General features: G+C 42.6%; 1 protein-coding gene across 1 annotated transcript in view; it reads left to right on the top strand.

Annotated features, from left to right (window-relative positions):
- The window catches only part of GRIN3A (glutamate ionotropic receptor NMDA type subunit 3A), a 209,187-nt gene that overhangs the window by 88,987 nt on the left and 105,068 nt on the right, over positions 1-15,132 (top strand). The window contains exon 3 of the mRNA XM_004710974.3: positions 831-1,878. Coding sequence (XP_004711031.1) covers positions 831-1,878 — 1,048 coding nt within the window. The remainder of the gene's footprint in view (positions 1-830; positions 1,879-15,132) is intronic.

Here is a 15,132-nt window from a genome sequence, read left to right as displayed (position 1 = left end):
CCACCGCATCTTTCTCCCTTAGAGAAGCTGGTGGGTGCCAGTGTCAGCCATTCTGTTGGCAGTTGACTGCTTAAACCACTGCCCCACTAGAATTCCTTCGCAAGGTTGGGGATGAGTGGATCCTGCAGTTGGTAATTTTCTTGCCTTTGGCTTCTGATAGCTGCTCTCTCTAAAGCAAGAACCAATTGTTTTTCTCTAAAGACTTAGAGGGAGAGTAGCTGGAGGCTGTCTATTTATCATCTTTTTCGTTGCACCATGGATGAGCTCCAGCATGCAGGTCTAGCCTCACAGGGACAGTGATGATGATGGTTTCCACTCCACAAAGAGCAACATTGCAGATACGATTTTGGCTCTGCTCTACACCTACAGATGCAATTGTTAAGCAATTTTTAAAGTTTACACTTCATTATTAAAAGTCATTCCCAGAAACAAAAATATTTGTGAGCAGATCTAGCTGCAATCAAATGTACTGGAGAATCGACATACACATGTTAAAGATGCTAAAAACCTCCATCACTCGGAAAATGTTAGAATATATAATTGACAGTTTGCAACAGAAAGCAAGTAATACCTTGCATAATGTGGACTGCAGAGCTTTGGAAGAAAACCAAGAGTCAAATGTCTGGTTTGGGCTTGAACAGGAGGGTAAGCTCTCCATTGCTCTGTGGATTAGATCTCTTCTGGAAAGAGTCCCGTTTATTTATTCCGAAAGACATTGTCAGCAGTGCTTGTGGTTCTTTGTATTCAAACAAAGAAGCAAAGAGTTGCATCACTTCCTGTCTCGTACCTCACTTCTCTTCCTGACTTTTGTCTTTGCTCCTCTTTGCCAGGTTTCTAGCCAACACCACTTTCCGAGGCCTCAGTGGTTCCATCAGAGTGAAGGGTTCCACCATCGTCAGCTCAGAAAACAGCTTTTTCATCTGGAATCTACAGCATGACCCTTTGGGAAAGCCAATGTGGACTCGCTTGGGCAGTTGGCAGGGGGGGGAAATTGTCATGGACTATGGGCTATGGCCAGAGCAGTCCCAGAGGCACAAAACCCACTTCCAGCACCCAAGTAAGCTGCACTTGCGCGTGGTTACCCTGATTGAGCACCCTTTTGTTTTCACTCGAGAGGTAGATGATGAAGGCTTGTGCCCTGCTGGCCAACTCTGTCTAGACCCCATGACTACGAACTCCTCTGTATTGGACAGCCTTTTCAGCAGCCTCCATAGCACTAACGATACAGTGCCCATTGCGTTCAAGAAGTGCTGCTATGGATATTGCATTGACCTGCTGGAAAAGCTAGCAGAAGATATGAACTTTGACTTTGACCTCTATATAGTTGGGGATGGGAAGTATGGAGCCTGGAAAAATGGGCACTGGACTGGGCTGGTGGGCGATCTTCTGAGTGGGACAGCCCACATGGCAGTCACTTCCTTCAGCATCAATACTGCTCGAAGCCAGGTGATAGATTTCACCAGCCCTTTCTTCTCCACCAGCTTGGGCATCTTGGTGAGGACCCGAGACACAGCAGCTCCCATTGGAGCCTTCATGTGGCCACTCCACTGGACCATGTGGCTGGGGATTTTTGTGGCTCTGCACATCACTGCCATCTTCCTCACTCTGTATGAATGGAAGAGCCCTTTCGGCATGACGCCCAAGGGACGAAATCGAAGCAAAGTTTTCTCCTTCTCTTCAGCCTTGAATGTCTGTTATGCGCTCTTATTTGGCAGAACATCGGCCATCAAACCCCCCAAATGCTGGACTGGACGGTTTCTCATGAACCTCTGGGCCATTTTTTGTATGTTTTGCCTTTCTACTTACACGGCAAACTTGGCTGCTGTCATGGTAGGGGAGAAGATCTATGAAGAACTTTCAGGAATACATGACCCTAAGGTAATACTTCTGTTTACTCTAGCTTTCTTTATTGTTCATGAAAACTCCAAGTGTATGCCATTCTCTAAAATGCCTGTGTTCTCTATAACACAGGAGTATTCTCATAGGCAGTTGTAGATGCGAAATATAACGTCTGTTGCCTGGTTGAACCAAATATTTGTTTTATTAATTGGTACGCAAAGAGTAAAGGGTTGTAAGAAGTATGTGTGCCAAAGTAAACCTCTCTGATGAAAACATCTATTGGTGCAGGTTTTCCTTGTGTTTGTTGGACCATCTAAAGTAACAGTTGTTAAGAATTAGCCATTTCTAACCTCTAGTATAAAGCATTTTCACCCAAAGCAAAATTCTTAAAATATTAAATCACTGCACCTGGGAATTAATGGAAATAAATAGTATAGTCCTTGTTTTAAGTAACAACTAACCCCTTTTACTCTGAAAAAATACTAAAGGCAACAGGTCTAACATTTTCTTAAAAGACTGACCAAAACAAAAGTCTAGTGAAGTTATCTAAACTACTGTGATTCTGTAAAGGGAAACAAGAATCAAGTTTAGCAGTTCAAGGTTGATTCTTATTCCTTTCTCACCAATTCTGACATCAACTGTCCCTCCCATAACACTCTTTACTTCTCTTCTGAGCTCAATAATTCATTGCAATGGCCACACCGAACTCAATACAATATTCCTCTTTATGGAGTCTGTTGAAGAATTTAACAGGTTACAATTCAGGATCAGAAATGCTCAGAATACACTTCTTCAGTCAGTATAGTCTCTTCTCAGCAATTCTGGCAGGCACACTTCTCTCTGGTCTTTGGCCTCTCCACCATGCTACACCTTGGCCCCTGGACTGTAATAAAGCTCATTTAGCGGTGCCAATAACACCCCAAAGGCATCTCACTCCACCTTAAATAAGCCTCTGCTCAAAGGCACTCAGTTCTAGCTTTGTGGGTCAGCAAACCCAGCTACCCTGATTAAGTGTATGCAGTCATTCCCCTCTGTAAGCAAGCCTCCCACTCAGAGGCACTCAGCCTTACTCACTTATGGGCTGGGACCCACCCCTCTGTCTCGTGTTGTGCCTCATGCTCTGGCTGTTGGGTCTTCTGTCGCTGCTCCTTTGCCACTCCTCTGGTGTCAAAGCCCTCTGTCCCCTAGATCCTAGGACCTAGTGTTCATAACAGATGTCTTTTTATAAAGTAAGAAAAACTACACCGGGGTCACCTTAGGTTCAGAAGAGGGCTCTTGCAGTCACATTACAATGTCCAAGAAGTCTCAAAAAAGTTGTTTCTATCCAGGCTGCCTGTGATGTCCTAGACACCTGTTGTTCAGAGCAGATGGGAGGAGGAATCTGAATATGAATGTATTGCAAATGGGAATATGAATGTGAATGTAAACAGTGAGAGACAGGTATGGACAGGTGTGTCTGTGTTCTCTTTACATTGAAACACAGTCCTTTTCTGTGGTAGGGAACTAGAAAACAGTCAAGCCGAGTAGACATGGAGGGACGAGGGCAATTAGAATAGGACAGAAGGGAATAGTGTCATCGTGGTAGATGACTGCAGATTCCGAGCAGAAGTTTGTATGCCTGGAGGGGCATGCATTCATACTGGGAATTGGGGACCTGGCCATTCAATGGACACACCCAGGATACACCATTTTTTTGAGCACTGTGAGCTAAGCTAAGCATTTTCAAATTGTGAAAAAGTCATCCTGACTTTTCAAGTATCCCTGTCACACCAGGCCTCAAAGGACTGAACCATTTGTTAGAAACATATGTTAAGCCCTAACACCTTGATATGAAGTTAATACCGGTAAAGAGGACATCTAGCAAGTAATGGGATGGCACAAGTCTAGAGAATTCTTGGAGAGTTTGGATTAGGATGTAAGTTGTGTTTGGAAACCCAAAGAACATGAGAATTTTGATCCATAAACTTGCAAACCTTGGATTTAAGTAGCAATAGCTCCCTGACAGGACAAGGGTTTGTGTTGCTTCTTAATGAATGCTCGGGGATTTGTGCTATGACCTGGAATTCAGTGAATGCAAATAAGTTCTTTAGCATAAAAAAAATGTGTCACCATCAAAGAGAGACTTTGGTAACTCTTCAGCACCCAGACTTTGCCCACTGTTTGCGGCCTCTGTTTGTTCTTTGCCTTAGTTAGCCCGTAGATCTCCCTAAGGTTCATTCTCACCAAAGGCTTACCAGGTTTTTTGCATGACTATTGATAAGGTGTCTCTTTTTTTTTTTATAAGAAAGAGCTTTATAAAAAAAAAAAAAAAGAAAGAAAGAGCTTTATGTAAAAGAGCAATTGTATATGAAGAAAACAGCCCACCCTGTCCTCAAGTCCATAAGTCCAACATTAGCCCATATGGCCGATACCAGTCTATAAATTCCTCTAAAGACTCATGCAACATGCAAGGATACCGAATGCAGGAAGATCACAGGCCAGTGGATGGAAAATCTTGTGGATCCAGTGGTGGTGGAAGCATCTCAGTGCTGGCGTGGGTGTCCAGGTGGCTCCTCCAGCTCCAGGGCTCTGGTCTGGCACCCTCAGGTAGCACATCTGGCTTGTCAGCAGGAAGAGGAAGCAGAGCTTGTGTCTGCCCTCCAATGAGCTATTTATCTCCTTCCGGCCCTCAAATGAGGTCATCAAGCTGTGACCTGATTGACAGGCTAGACTCCATTTCTTCATAAATTGACAGGAGATAATGTAACTGCCACACCCTCAGCCCAGCTTGGCAATCCAGATGGAGAGAGGGGGAAGGGAAGAAGGGCAAGGGAACAAGGGAGAGAGGATGGGAGAAGAGAGGGAAGCCAGAGAGCGCCCAGAGAGAGAGGTCAGAGGATAAGGTGTCTCTTAAGTTGCAAATTCAGGTGGAAAGAATTCAGTCCATAGAACAAAAAAAAGGCGGGGAGGGCTCCTATTCCCATGTCATTATAGAAATTCTCTACTATTCGCTTATCTAAATGCTTTCCACAATACTAACTAGAATTTCATTCATCAGAAGCACAGTTGGCCATAATCAAGTCACGGGTGCTATACATGCAATGTTGGAGCAGCGATTGCCAATGTGCAAATGTGCTTGACACAATGGATGTATGCATGGATTATGATAAGAGTTGTATGAGCCCCCAATAAAGTGATTTTAAAAATAAACTTAAAAAAAAGACAAGATTTACTGTAAAGCTCAAACAACAGTAAGACAATATCTTAAGAGAAGAGAACCAACCATTTCATCCCCACCTCTCACAGAACAGAGAAATGAAACCCGACCCAGCCCAACAAACAGTGCCCGCTGAAGTGGACAAAGTCAACCGTGTGTTACACCAATAATGAGACAGCACAAGCCGCAAGCTAGGCCATTTTTAGTATCACAGAAAAATTCATTTCCATTGAGGTATGATCTTTACAAGAACCGTTTCTGTTAAAAGACTCTCATGTATAGATGTTTTGTTTCCAGCTCAAGATATGCAGAGTCTTTAGGTAACTTGTAGTTTGGGGGTATAATATTGATGAATAAATGTTTCTGTTTTCATCTAGCTATGTGGTATGACGTAGACTAGGGAACAGCTCACCCTCCCACAGACAGATGTGATAGAAATAATGTCCACACCCTCCAGGCCCTCAGCTTTTGTTCTGCAATGTATTGGGGTCCCTCCTACAAGGTCTTTTCTCTCCTACAGCACTGAGCGCTACAGTATACAGAGGAATTCAGAGATAGACATGTCAGAGCCTATCATTTCAGTCAAATCAAAGAGAAAAGAGAGAAACGGAACCCAGAGTTATAAACACACCGAAGTGTGGGTGTCTGTGAACTATTGTGGAAATTCTAGAAAGGGACAATCATGTTGACCCTAGTATATCAAGGCAAAAGCTTAATCCGTATGAGCTGCACTTTCTCTTGAGGAGTACTCGGGAGTTGGATTTATGGAATAGGAGGCAAAGAAGGGACATCCCAAGCCAAGGAACAGAATGAAGGGGTGGAAAGAACACAGCCCTGTCAGGCCGCCGTGCACAGCTCTATTTAGTTGGGATCCCCAGGTGGCAGAAATGGTTAACATGCTTGGTGAGTGGCTGCCACCCAGAGATTCCTTGGAACAAAAGCCTGAGGACTGAGCTACTCTGGAAAACGCAGCCATTGCAAACCCTATGGAGTACAGTTCTCCCCCGACGCACAGGAGGTCACCAGGAGTCAGAGTTGACGACACTGCTCTGCCGGTCCATTTAATCACAGCATATAGTACCTGACGGGAAGGAGATGAAGTCCAAGTCTGAAAAAGGGAAACGAGGTTCAGATCTTTACCATCAGACTAGGCAATGTGGACTTCCTCCAGCAGCAGAGCGCTATTGGCAGTTTTGAACAAGGGAACGGCACAATGAGCAAGGATTGCTTCTGCAGCACTATGCAGACACATTGGAAAGTAACAAAAGTGAAAAGAGTTGAAGTGATGGCTGCGGTCACTGATCGAAGGAGGAATGACTGCAAGAAATACTGTAGTCATCCAAACATCCATCCATCCAGCAGGACCTGGCCATGAACTGAGGCAGCAAAGGGTCAGACTCGCAAAGTTGCAGGTCTGAGTGTCTCAGAAGATGATTGTCCATTCAGGAAAGGAAGGGGGAAACGTTTAGGGGCTAGAACATATGAAGATTCATTCAGGGTCATGCTGGGTCTTTTGAAATGTGTTTTGAACATACAAGTCATCCAACAGGCATTAGAAGTAAGTCATGGAGGCAAAGCTCAGGAGTGAAACTGAAGCTACTGGGAATCCTAGCCAGAGAAGAGAGGCTCTGTGCTAAAGGTGGTCGGAATGAGAACTGCTATTCAGAGAAAAGACCTAGCATAAAACAGTCCCAGGGTGTTGCAGTACAGGATTCGTGGAGAAGCCAGGTGAGTGATAAGGAGACAAAGGAACCCTGTAGTCAAGTCACGCGAGCCAACCAGTGTCATTTGATAGATTGAGTTTTCACTGTTTGAGGTGAAGATTGATTGGATTTCACCTGTCATGCTTAGCTGCTCACCTGTGGTTATCAGAGAGGAAAACAGAGGACAGTTCATGCTCAGTCCAAATGTGTGTGTGTGTGTGTGTGTGTGTGTGTGTGTGATGAAACTGAGTTCATGTCATTTCCTTTTTCCCAGTACTTTCCAAGAGTTCATTTCCGTATCTCAAACTCATTTGGTAACATTTCCATTCGTTTACATAGATTTCACAAAGCTGTTCTTTTAGGCTATTTGTCCCAAATTCGAAATAAGAGAGAATGTGTCGCCCAGAGTATTGTTCACATGTTGAATAGTCTTCCATCCTGGGCACACTGTTGCGCTCATTTCTCTTCATATTCTCTCATCCCCCTCAGCTCCGAATGCTATCAGGAAGGTTTGCACTTAACTTTCAGCTGCCCTCTTCATCCCGTTTTCACTCCTCGGAGCTCTCAGGTAGTTCACCTCCAGCAAAATTTCCCTGTGCCTGCACGTGAATTATTGTGAACGCTCTGCCTCCTTCTCTTCCCCTCGAATGCCTCCTTAGTCATTCCAGAGAATCACACCGTGACTTTGCGTTCCACTTGTGTGCACCACAACTCTGAACACGGCACCTTACAGACTGCCTGGGACATTTTCTTAAGCAACGAAATTCAAAGAATTGATACCGTTAGCCCTTAAAGACTTCAGATCTGAAAAGGCAACTCATAAGTCTCTCTTCTTCAACCCACTTTCCTGAGGCACATCATATGTAAAATTACAGTAATAGTGTTTCTGTCCTTTCTGTGTAAGCTGCGCAGAATTCCAGCCCGGACTTTTGGCTGTGGGTTTTTTGGTATCCATTTGGAATATTTCACACCACTTAGAACATATTTCGATGGGAATATGTGTTTGGGTGAAAGCCTGTTGACTTATGCAGGAAGATTTGTGGCATGTATTTATGCATAGTCTCTCTGTAAATTGAGCCCTGGCTGCATAGCTAATCTGAAACCATGCTGTCAGATAACTTACAATGGATGTAATAGCTCCATTTTTCTTCTTGATCATAATTGTTTAGCATGCTGGCTATCCATTCAACACCATTAATAAAACTGTTAAGAGCACATTTTATCACCATTTCAGGATTGAAATTCAATCCGAAATAAAATTAAAAGCCGAAGACTTGGACAGGACAGACCCATCTATGATTGCCTACATGTTGCAACAGCCAAGGGAGACTGGGGTTCTGTTTTTCTGATAGGGGGGTCAAAGGAAAAGAAGAATCTGGTTGCAGCTGCTCCTGCAGATAACCTCAAGGGAGAGGGACCGGCCTGCTGTGAAAACAAAATTTAAAAGCACAGTTCCAGCATCACTTGACTACACTGTTTTTGCCAGAATCATTTATTTTACACTAAACATAATCTATGTAGCTTCTCATAGTCTCCCACTGACCCTTCTGGGGGCTAAGTGCCATGCTTCAAAGTGGGTGGGCTCTTGAAGCAGGAGACCATGAAAGCAGGAATTTATGAGTGATATATTTAATAGAGCCTATTTGGATATTTCTCCAACATAAAACTAGCACTATTCATTATAGGCAAGGCAGAAAATAAAGTCAAATAGACAGATGGAAGCAAGCACCCATTGCCTCATCATCCAAAGTCAATTCCTCTTAGCACTTTGGGGTGGTTGACAGGAGGATGCAAACGGCTCTATTATTTTATTCAACTAAGAGCCCATCTGGCCTCTATAATGTAAGGACTAGATCTGAGCATTCACAGGAAATTCCAGCCAGTGGCATTTATTCTTCTGCTCTGTAACATAAGATGGAAAATCACTTTGCAAAGTATAGTATATACTGAAAAATAAATCCCCACCTCTCTCTTAGAGTTGAATTGACCTGTTTGAAAGGCTACATAGGCGCTCAAAGCAAGCTATTTGCCAATTTTAAAGTCCTTTTGGTTCTTCTTTTCCAGGGTCTGTATCTCTCGGATTAAAAAAAAAAATTAAGCCAGCTTCTTAAAAGGGGTAAGAGCCGACTGTCATTTTTGTACCAGCAGATTTTACAGTGAAGCCTTTGGGAAAACATTCCGGGTGAACAGTCAAGTAAACATTAAAAATTAAACAGACCTTGTGTGAAGGCCAGAACAAGCTTTACCCAGAATTATTGACGCAGAGGACACTGGCATGCCCACAGTAAGAAATGAGAAGCACTTCCCCAAATAATAAAATCTACCTTTATTGATCTTCATGTAATAGCATATATCTGCCCAATAAAATGCACAGATTTCAATCATAAAAGATGGCCACAAAGAATGGAGACGTGTCAAACGTCCAAGGTAAACAAGACACTGAAAATGGTGCTTGAGTTGAGGGGTCAACAATCGAAACACACCAAACCATTCGATTATTCATTCTTGATTTATGCAATAAATGCAGCTTCTTTCCGGGCACCAGGCGCAATAGCTAGAAATTTAGCACTGAGTGGAGCTGATCCTGTCCTCACACCTGGGTGTTTAGTGGGAAAGGGAAACTTGAATCAAATGAGTGCACAGATCAGCTAGCCATTGAAACTGTGCTCTTATGATGGCATGGTCCCTGGGTGATAACGTGATTTAAAATAGACGACTAACAAAAGATTCCACCCCAACAAGGAGTCCCATGGAAGAAAGACCTGGTGATCTGCTTCTGTAACATTGCAGTCAGGAACGAGGTAGTTGTGGTTCTTGTTGTTGTTAGGTGTCATTGCGTCAATTCTGAGTCAGAGCAACGTTAGCACAACAGGACAAAACAGGGCCCCGTCCTGTTCTGTCCTCACAATCGTTCCATACTGGAGACCCTTGCTGCAGCCGTTGTGTCACTTCATCTCCTTGAAGGCTGTGGTAGTTACGTCATCTGGGACTTGAGTGAAAGGATGGAGTCTAGTCTGTCAATCATGCCATAGCCAATGAGGCCTCTGTGTGGGCATGGCCTCCTGAGGATTCTGAGAATTCCTGTATTTCTCCTTGGAGATGGGAGACTCTCTCTCTCTCTCTCTCTCTCTCTCTCTCTCTCTCTCTCTCTCTCTCTCTCTCTCTCTCTCTCCTCACACCCTACGAGACATAGCAGCTAACAAGACACATGGAGTTAGTGCCCTGAGCTGGAGAAGCCACATAGAGACCCCTGCCAGCACTGAAATGCTATTACAATACCACTGAATCCACAAGACTTCCCACCCACTGGCCTGTGATCTTCCTGCATTTGGCATCATTGCATGTGTTTTGTGAATGTGAAGAGGACTTTATAGATTGGTATCGGACATATGGGCTAATATCCTACTTATGGACTTGATCTGGACTGGACTGGGATATTTTCTCAATATTCACCTGCTCTTGTATATAAACTTCTTTCTTATACACATATGAGTGTCTGTGAATTTGCTTCTCTACCCAGACCAACACAAGGGCCTTACTCTTTTTTGCTGCCCCTCTATTTTACCAAATATGGTGTCCTTCACCAGGGATTGGTTTCTCCTGACAATATTCCCAAAGTATGTAAGAGGAAGTCTCGCCAACTGTGCCTTCAAGGAGCACTCTGTCTGTACTTTTCCCCAAACAGGTTGGGTTGTTTGTCCTTTTAGCACTCCATGGTACTGTCAATATTGTTCAATAGCACCATAATTCAAATACATTGATTCTTCTTTAGTCTTCCTTATTCAGTGTCCAACTTTCACATGAACTAGGGGCAATGGAAAATACCATGGCTTGGGTCAACTGCATCTTAGTATTCAAAGTAACCTCTTTGTTTGTCAATACTCTAAAGAGATTATGTGCACCAGATTTACATAATCACAGCTTGTCATTTGATCTCTTGACTGTTGCTTCCAGAGCATTGGTTGTAGATCCAAGCAAGACAAAATCCTTGACAACTTCAATCTTTTCCCCATTCATCATGATGCTACCTATTGGTCTACATGTGAAGATTTTCGTCGTCTTTACGTTGAGTTGGAATCCGTACTGAAGGCCCTAATCCTTGGTCTTCATCAGCAAGTGTGTCTAGTCCTATCTTTCAGCATGCATTGTTGTGCCATCAGCCTATTGTCTCCTTCTGATCATGATGCCACATTCTTTTCATATAATTCAGCTTCTCTAATGACTTGCTCATCATACAGATTGCATAAGTATGATAAGAAGATACAACCCTGATGCACACCTTTGCTGATTTTAAACCATACAATATTCCCTTTTTCCATTCACACAACTGCCTCTTGATCCATGTACGAGTTCTGCAGCAGCACAATGAATTGTTCTGGAATTCCTGTTCTTCTCAAATTTATCCGTGATTTGTCATGATCCACATGACCGGATGCTTTGGCATAGTCGATAAAACGCAAGTAAACATTTTTGTCAGATTCTCTGCTTTCAGCCAAGATCCAGCCGACATCAACACTAATATCCCTTATCCCAAGTCATCCTGTGAATCTCTGGACACTCTCTGTCAATGGACTGCTGCAACACTTGTTGGCTGATTTTCAGCAAAGTTTTACTTGCATGTGATAAATTTGAACATTATATTGGGAATCGCCTTTCTTTGGAATGGGCACAACTATGGATCTCTTCCAGGCAGCTGGCCAGGTTTTCTTCCAAGTTTTCTGGTATAGACAAGTCAGTGTTTCCAGTGTTTCCTCAGCTTGTTGAAAGATTTAAGTGCATATTCCATCCATTTCTGTAGTCTTGGTTTGGGCTAATGCTTTTAGTGCAGCTTCAACTGCTTTTCTCAGCACCCTTTGTTCTTGCTCCGATGTTACCTCCTGAAATGGTAGAATATCTATATCTACTAGTGTATTGTTTTGTTTGTGTTTTTGCTTTACTAAAAGGTAACTTTGCTTTTTGCTTTACCAAAAAGTAACTCTGTATTCTTTCCATCTTCTCTTGAAGCTTTCTACATCATTCAATATTTACCCATAGAACCTTTCAAGATTGAAACTCAAGGCTTGAACTTTTTCTTGAGTTCTTTCATAAGATATGCTGAGCATGTCCCTTTTGGTTTTCTAATTCTAAGTCTTTACACATTTCATTATAATAGTTGGCTTTGTCTTCTCAAGCTGCCCTTTAACAATTTCTATTCAGCTCTTTGATTTCATTTGCATTTGCTTTAGCTAGTCTGTGCCTAAGAGCTAGTTTCTGAATTTCTTCTGACATCTACTTTGATTTTTTTCTTTCTTTGCTGACTTTTTAATGACCTTTTGCTTCCTTTCTGAATGATGTTTTTGATGCTTCCCATAATTCATCAGGTCTTCTGCCAATGTGTCAAAGTTGTTCTTTAAATGTTCTTGAAATTCAGGTGACAAATGCTCGGGTCATATTTTGGCTCGCATGGAATTGTTTTCATTTCTTCATTTTCTTCAGCTTTAACTTGAACTTACATATGAGAAATTGATGGTCTGTTCCACAATCCACTCCTGGCCTGGTTTTATCTTTATTTTATTTGTATTAAAAGATCATTTTGTTGGGGGCTCTTACAACTTTTATTACAATCCATACATCAATTATATCAGGTATATTTGTACATATGTTCCCATTATTCTTTTCTAGACATTTACTTCCTTTTGGGCCATTGGTATTAGCTCCTTCTCCACCCCACTCTTGTGACCTCTTGATAGATTATAAATTATTATTATGTTCATATCTCACACCGACCACTGTTTCCCTTCCCCCACGGTTTCTCGTCCTTCCCCCTGTAAGGGGGGTGTGATGTGGTTATGTGTTGATCGTGCGATTGCTTCCCCTTCCTCTCCACCCTCTTCTGGTACCACTGTCCCCATTCCTGTTCCTCGATTCCATGTGTCATGAGCGCTTATCTCTTATCTCTACCTGTGCACATGCTCTGGAGTGAGAGACAGCAGTGGGTTCATGATAGTGGGGGTGAAGAAGCCTCCAGGAACCAAAGGAATACTATGTATTTCATTGGTGCTTTACTACACCCTGTTTAGCTCATCCCTTCCCCATGACCCCTCTGTAGGGGGATGTTCCATTGTCTACAGATGGGCTTTGAGTCTCTGCTCCACCCCCCTCATTCTCAAAGATATGTTTTTGTGTATTTGTTAGGGGTCTTCTGATGTCTGTTACCCACTCCCAATGACACTTCATGATTGCCAGCTGGTGTGCTTCATCCATGTGGACTTGTTGCCTCTCTGCTGGATGGCCTCTTGTTTAACTTCAAGCCTTTAAGACCCCAGATGCTATATCTTTTAATAGTCAGGGACCATCAGCTTTCTTCACTACATTTGCTTATGCACCCATTTTGTTTTCAGTGATAGTGCTTGGCCTAGTTTTAGCTGCTGATATTGAGCTTATCCATCCTCTCATCCCACAGATGTAGTCAATTTGATTCCTGTGTCTTCCATCTGGAGAAGTCCATGTGGATAGTCACCTTTTGTGTTGTTGAAAAAAGGAATTTGCTATGAATAAGTCGTTGGTCTTGCAAAATTCTGTTATGTAATCTCCAGCTTCATTTCTATCACTAAGTCCATATTTTTAAATTACTGTTCCTTCCTCTTTGTTTCCAACTTTTTTATCATTAAGCATTTTATTGGGAGCCCTTACAGATATTATAACAATCCATAATTCAGTTAGATCAAGCATAATTTTAAAATTGTTACCACTATCAGTTTCAAAATATTTTCTTTCTTCATGAACTCTTTGATATCAGCTCCCCTTTATCCCCTCCCTCCCCCACTCTACCCTCCAGGAACCCTTAATATTATATATTATTATTATTTGTCATATCTTACACCATCTAATGTATCCTTTACCTGCAGTTCTGTTATTCAATCCCCTTGGGTGGGGTAATACACTCATCATTGCTATCAGCTCCCCATTACCCCCCTCCCTCTTCTCTTCCTGTACCCTCAGGGAAATCATTCCTCTGGTACTGTTTCTGAAGGTTTATCTATCTTGGCTTTCATACATCAAATGCTCTTAATTATACAAATGAACATACACAGGTCTAACAAAATTAATGAGGTAAAACAAGGACCACAATAGTAAGAGGAGGAAATATTAAAGAATTAGAGAATAGTTATATGTTTCTTCAGTGTTATACTGCTCCATAGATTTATCATCCCTCCCATGTGGCCCTTCTGTGAGGAACTGTCCAGCTATGTTACATGTGGGCTTTGTCTCCACTTGGTCCACACTCCTTCACGTCAATTTGATTGCCTGTTTTTGAACTTCTGATACTTATCCCCATCGATACCTCATGATCACACAAGCTGGTGTGTTTCTTCCATGTGGGCTTTGTTGTATCCCTGCTAGATGGCTGCTTGTTTAACTTCAAGCCTTTAAGACCCTGACACTATATCTTCTAATAGCTGGGCACCGTCAGCTTTCTTCACCACATTTGCTTATACACCCACTTATCTTCAGCAATCATGTTGGCAAGGTGCATGTATACAGTGCCACATTATTAGAGCAAACTGTTCTTGTACTGAGATAAGATTTAAGTAGAGGCCCCATCTGCCTCCTTGTTGTATTTACATATATAAAAGGGGATTACCGCCCCCAAAATGGAATTTTCCCCCCAAAGCTATGTATTTAAATGTTTTTCCAAAGCAACCTTATCACCTTCAAAGTACTGTCCATTACACTTTATACATTTGTGAAATCTGGGATTCCATTCTTGGAAACATTTTTCAAACTCATCTGTTTGGATAGCTGGCAGTTCTTAATTTTTTTCTTCACCTCTTCTATGTCTTCAAATTGCTGTCCTTTAATGTCCCTCTTCATTCTTGGAAACAAAGCAAGTCACATGGAGCAAGGTCAGGTGAGTCAGGTGTGGAGGGCAAGCGAAGCATGTTGGTTTTTTGCCAAAAACTAGCACACTGAGATGACTGCGTGAGCAGGTACATTGTCCTCGTGGCAAAACCAGTTCCCCATATGCCACAAATCAGTCCTTTCTTGTCACAAAAGATTGTTACCCAGTCTTTTCATAACCTCTAAATAGAAAGCTTGATTAACAGTCTAACCTGATGGAACGGGCTCCAAATGCACTATCCCCCTCACATCAGAAAAAACAAATGAGCATCTTCTTGATCTTTTATTTCACTTGACGAGTTTTTTGGGGGCGAGGTAGCATGGTGTCTTCCACTGGCTTGATTAATGTTTGCTTTCCGGGTCATAAGAATAGCACCATATCTCATCACCAGTCATGACCTTTTGTTCTGATGATGCCTGACACCTGATCCCTTTGACACCTCGTGATCACACAGGCTGGTGTGCTTCTTCCATGTGGGCTTTGTTGCTTCTGAGCTAGATGGCCGCTTGTTT

The sequence above is a fragment of the Echinops telfairi genome, unplaced genomic scaffold (genome assembly GCF_000313985.2).
Source record: "Echinops telfairi isolate 266 unplaced genomic scaffold, ASM31398v2 ScPeMD7_7410;HRSCAF=8448, whole genome shotgun sequence".
NCBI classification, from domain to species: Eukaryota; Metazoa; Chordata; class Mammalia; order Afrosoricida; family Tenrecidae; genus Echinops; species Echinops telfairi.
This window is presented reverse-complemented; position numbering and strand designations above follow the sequence as displayed.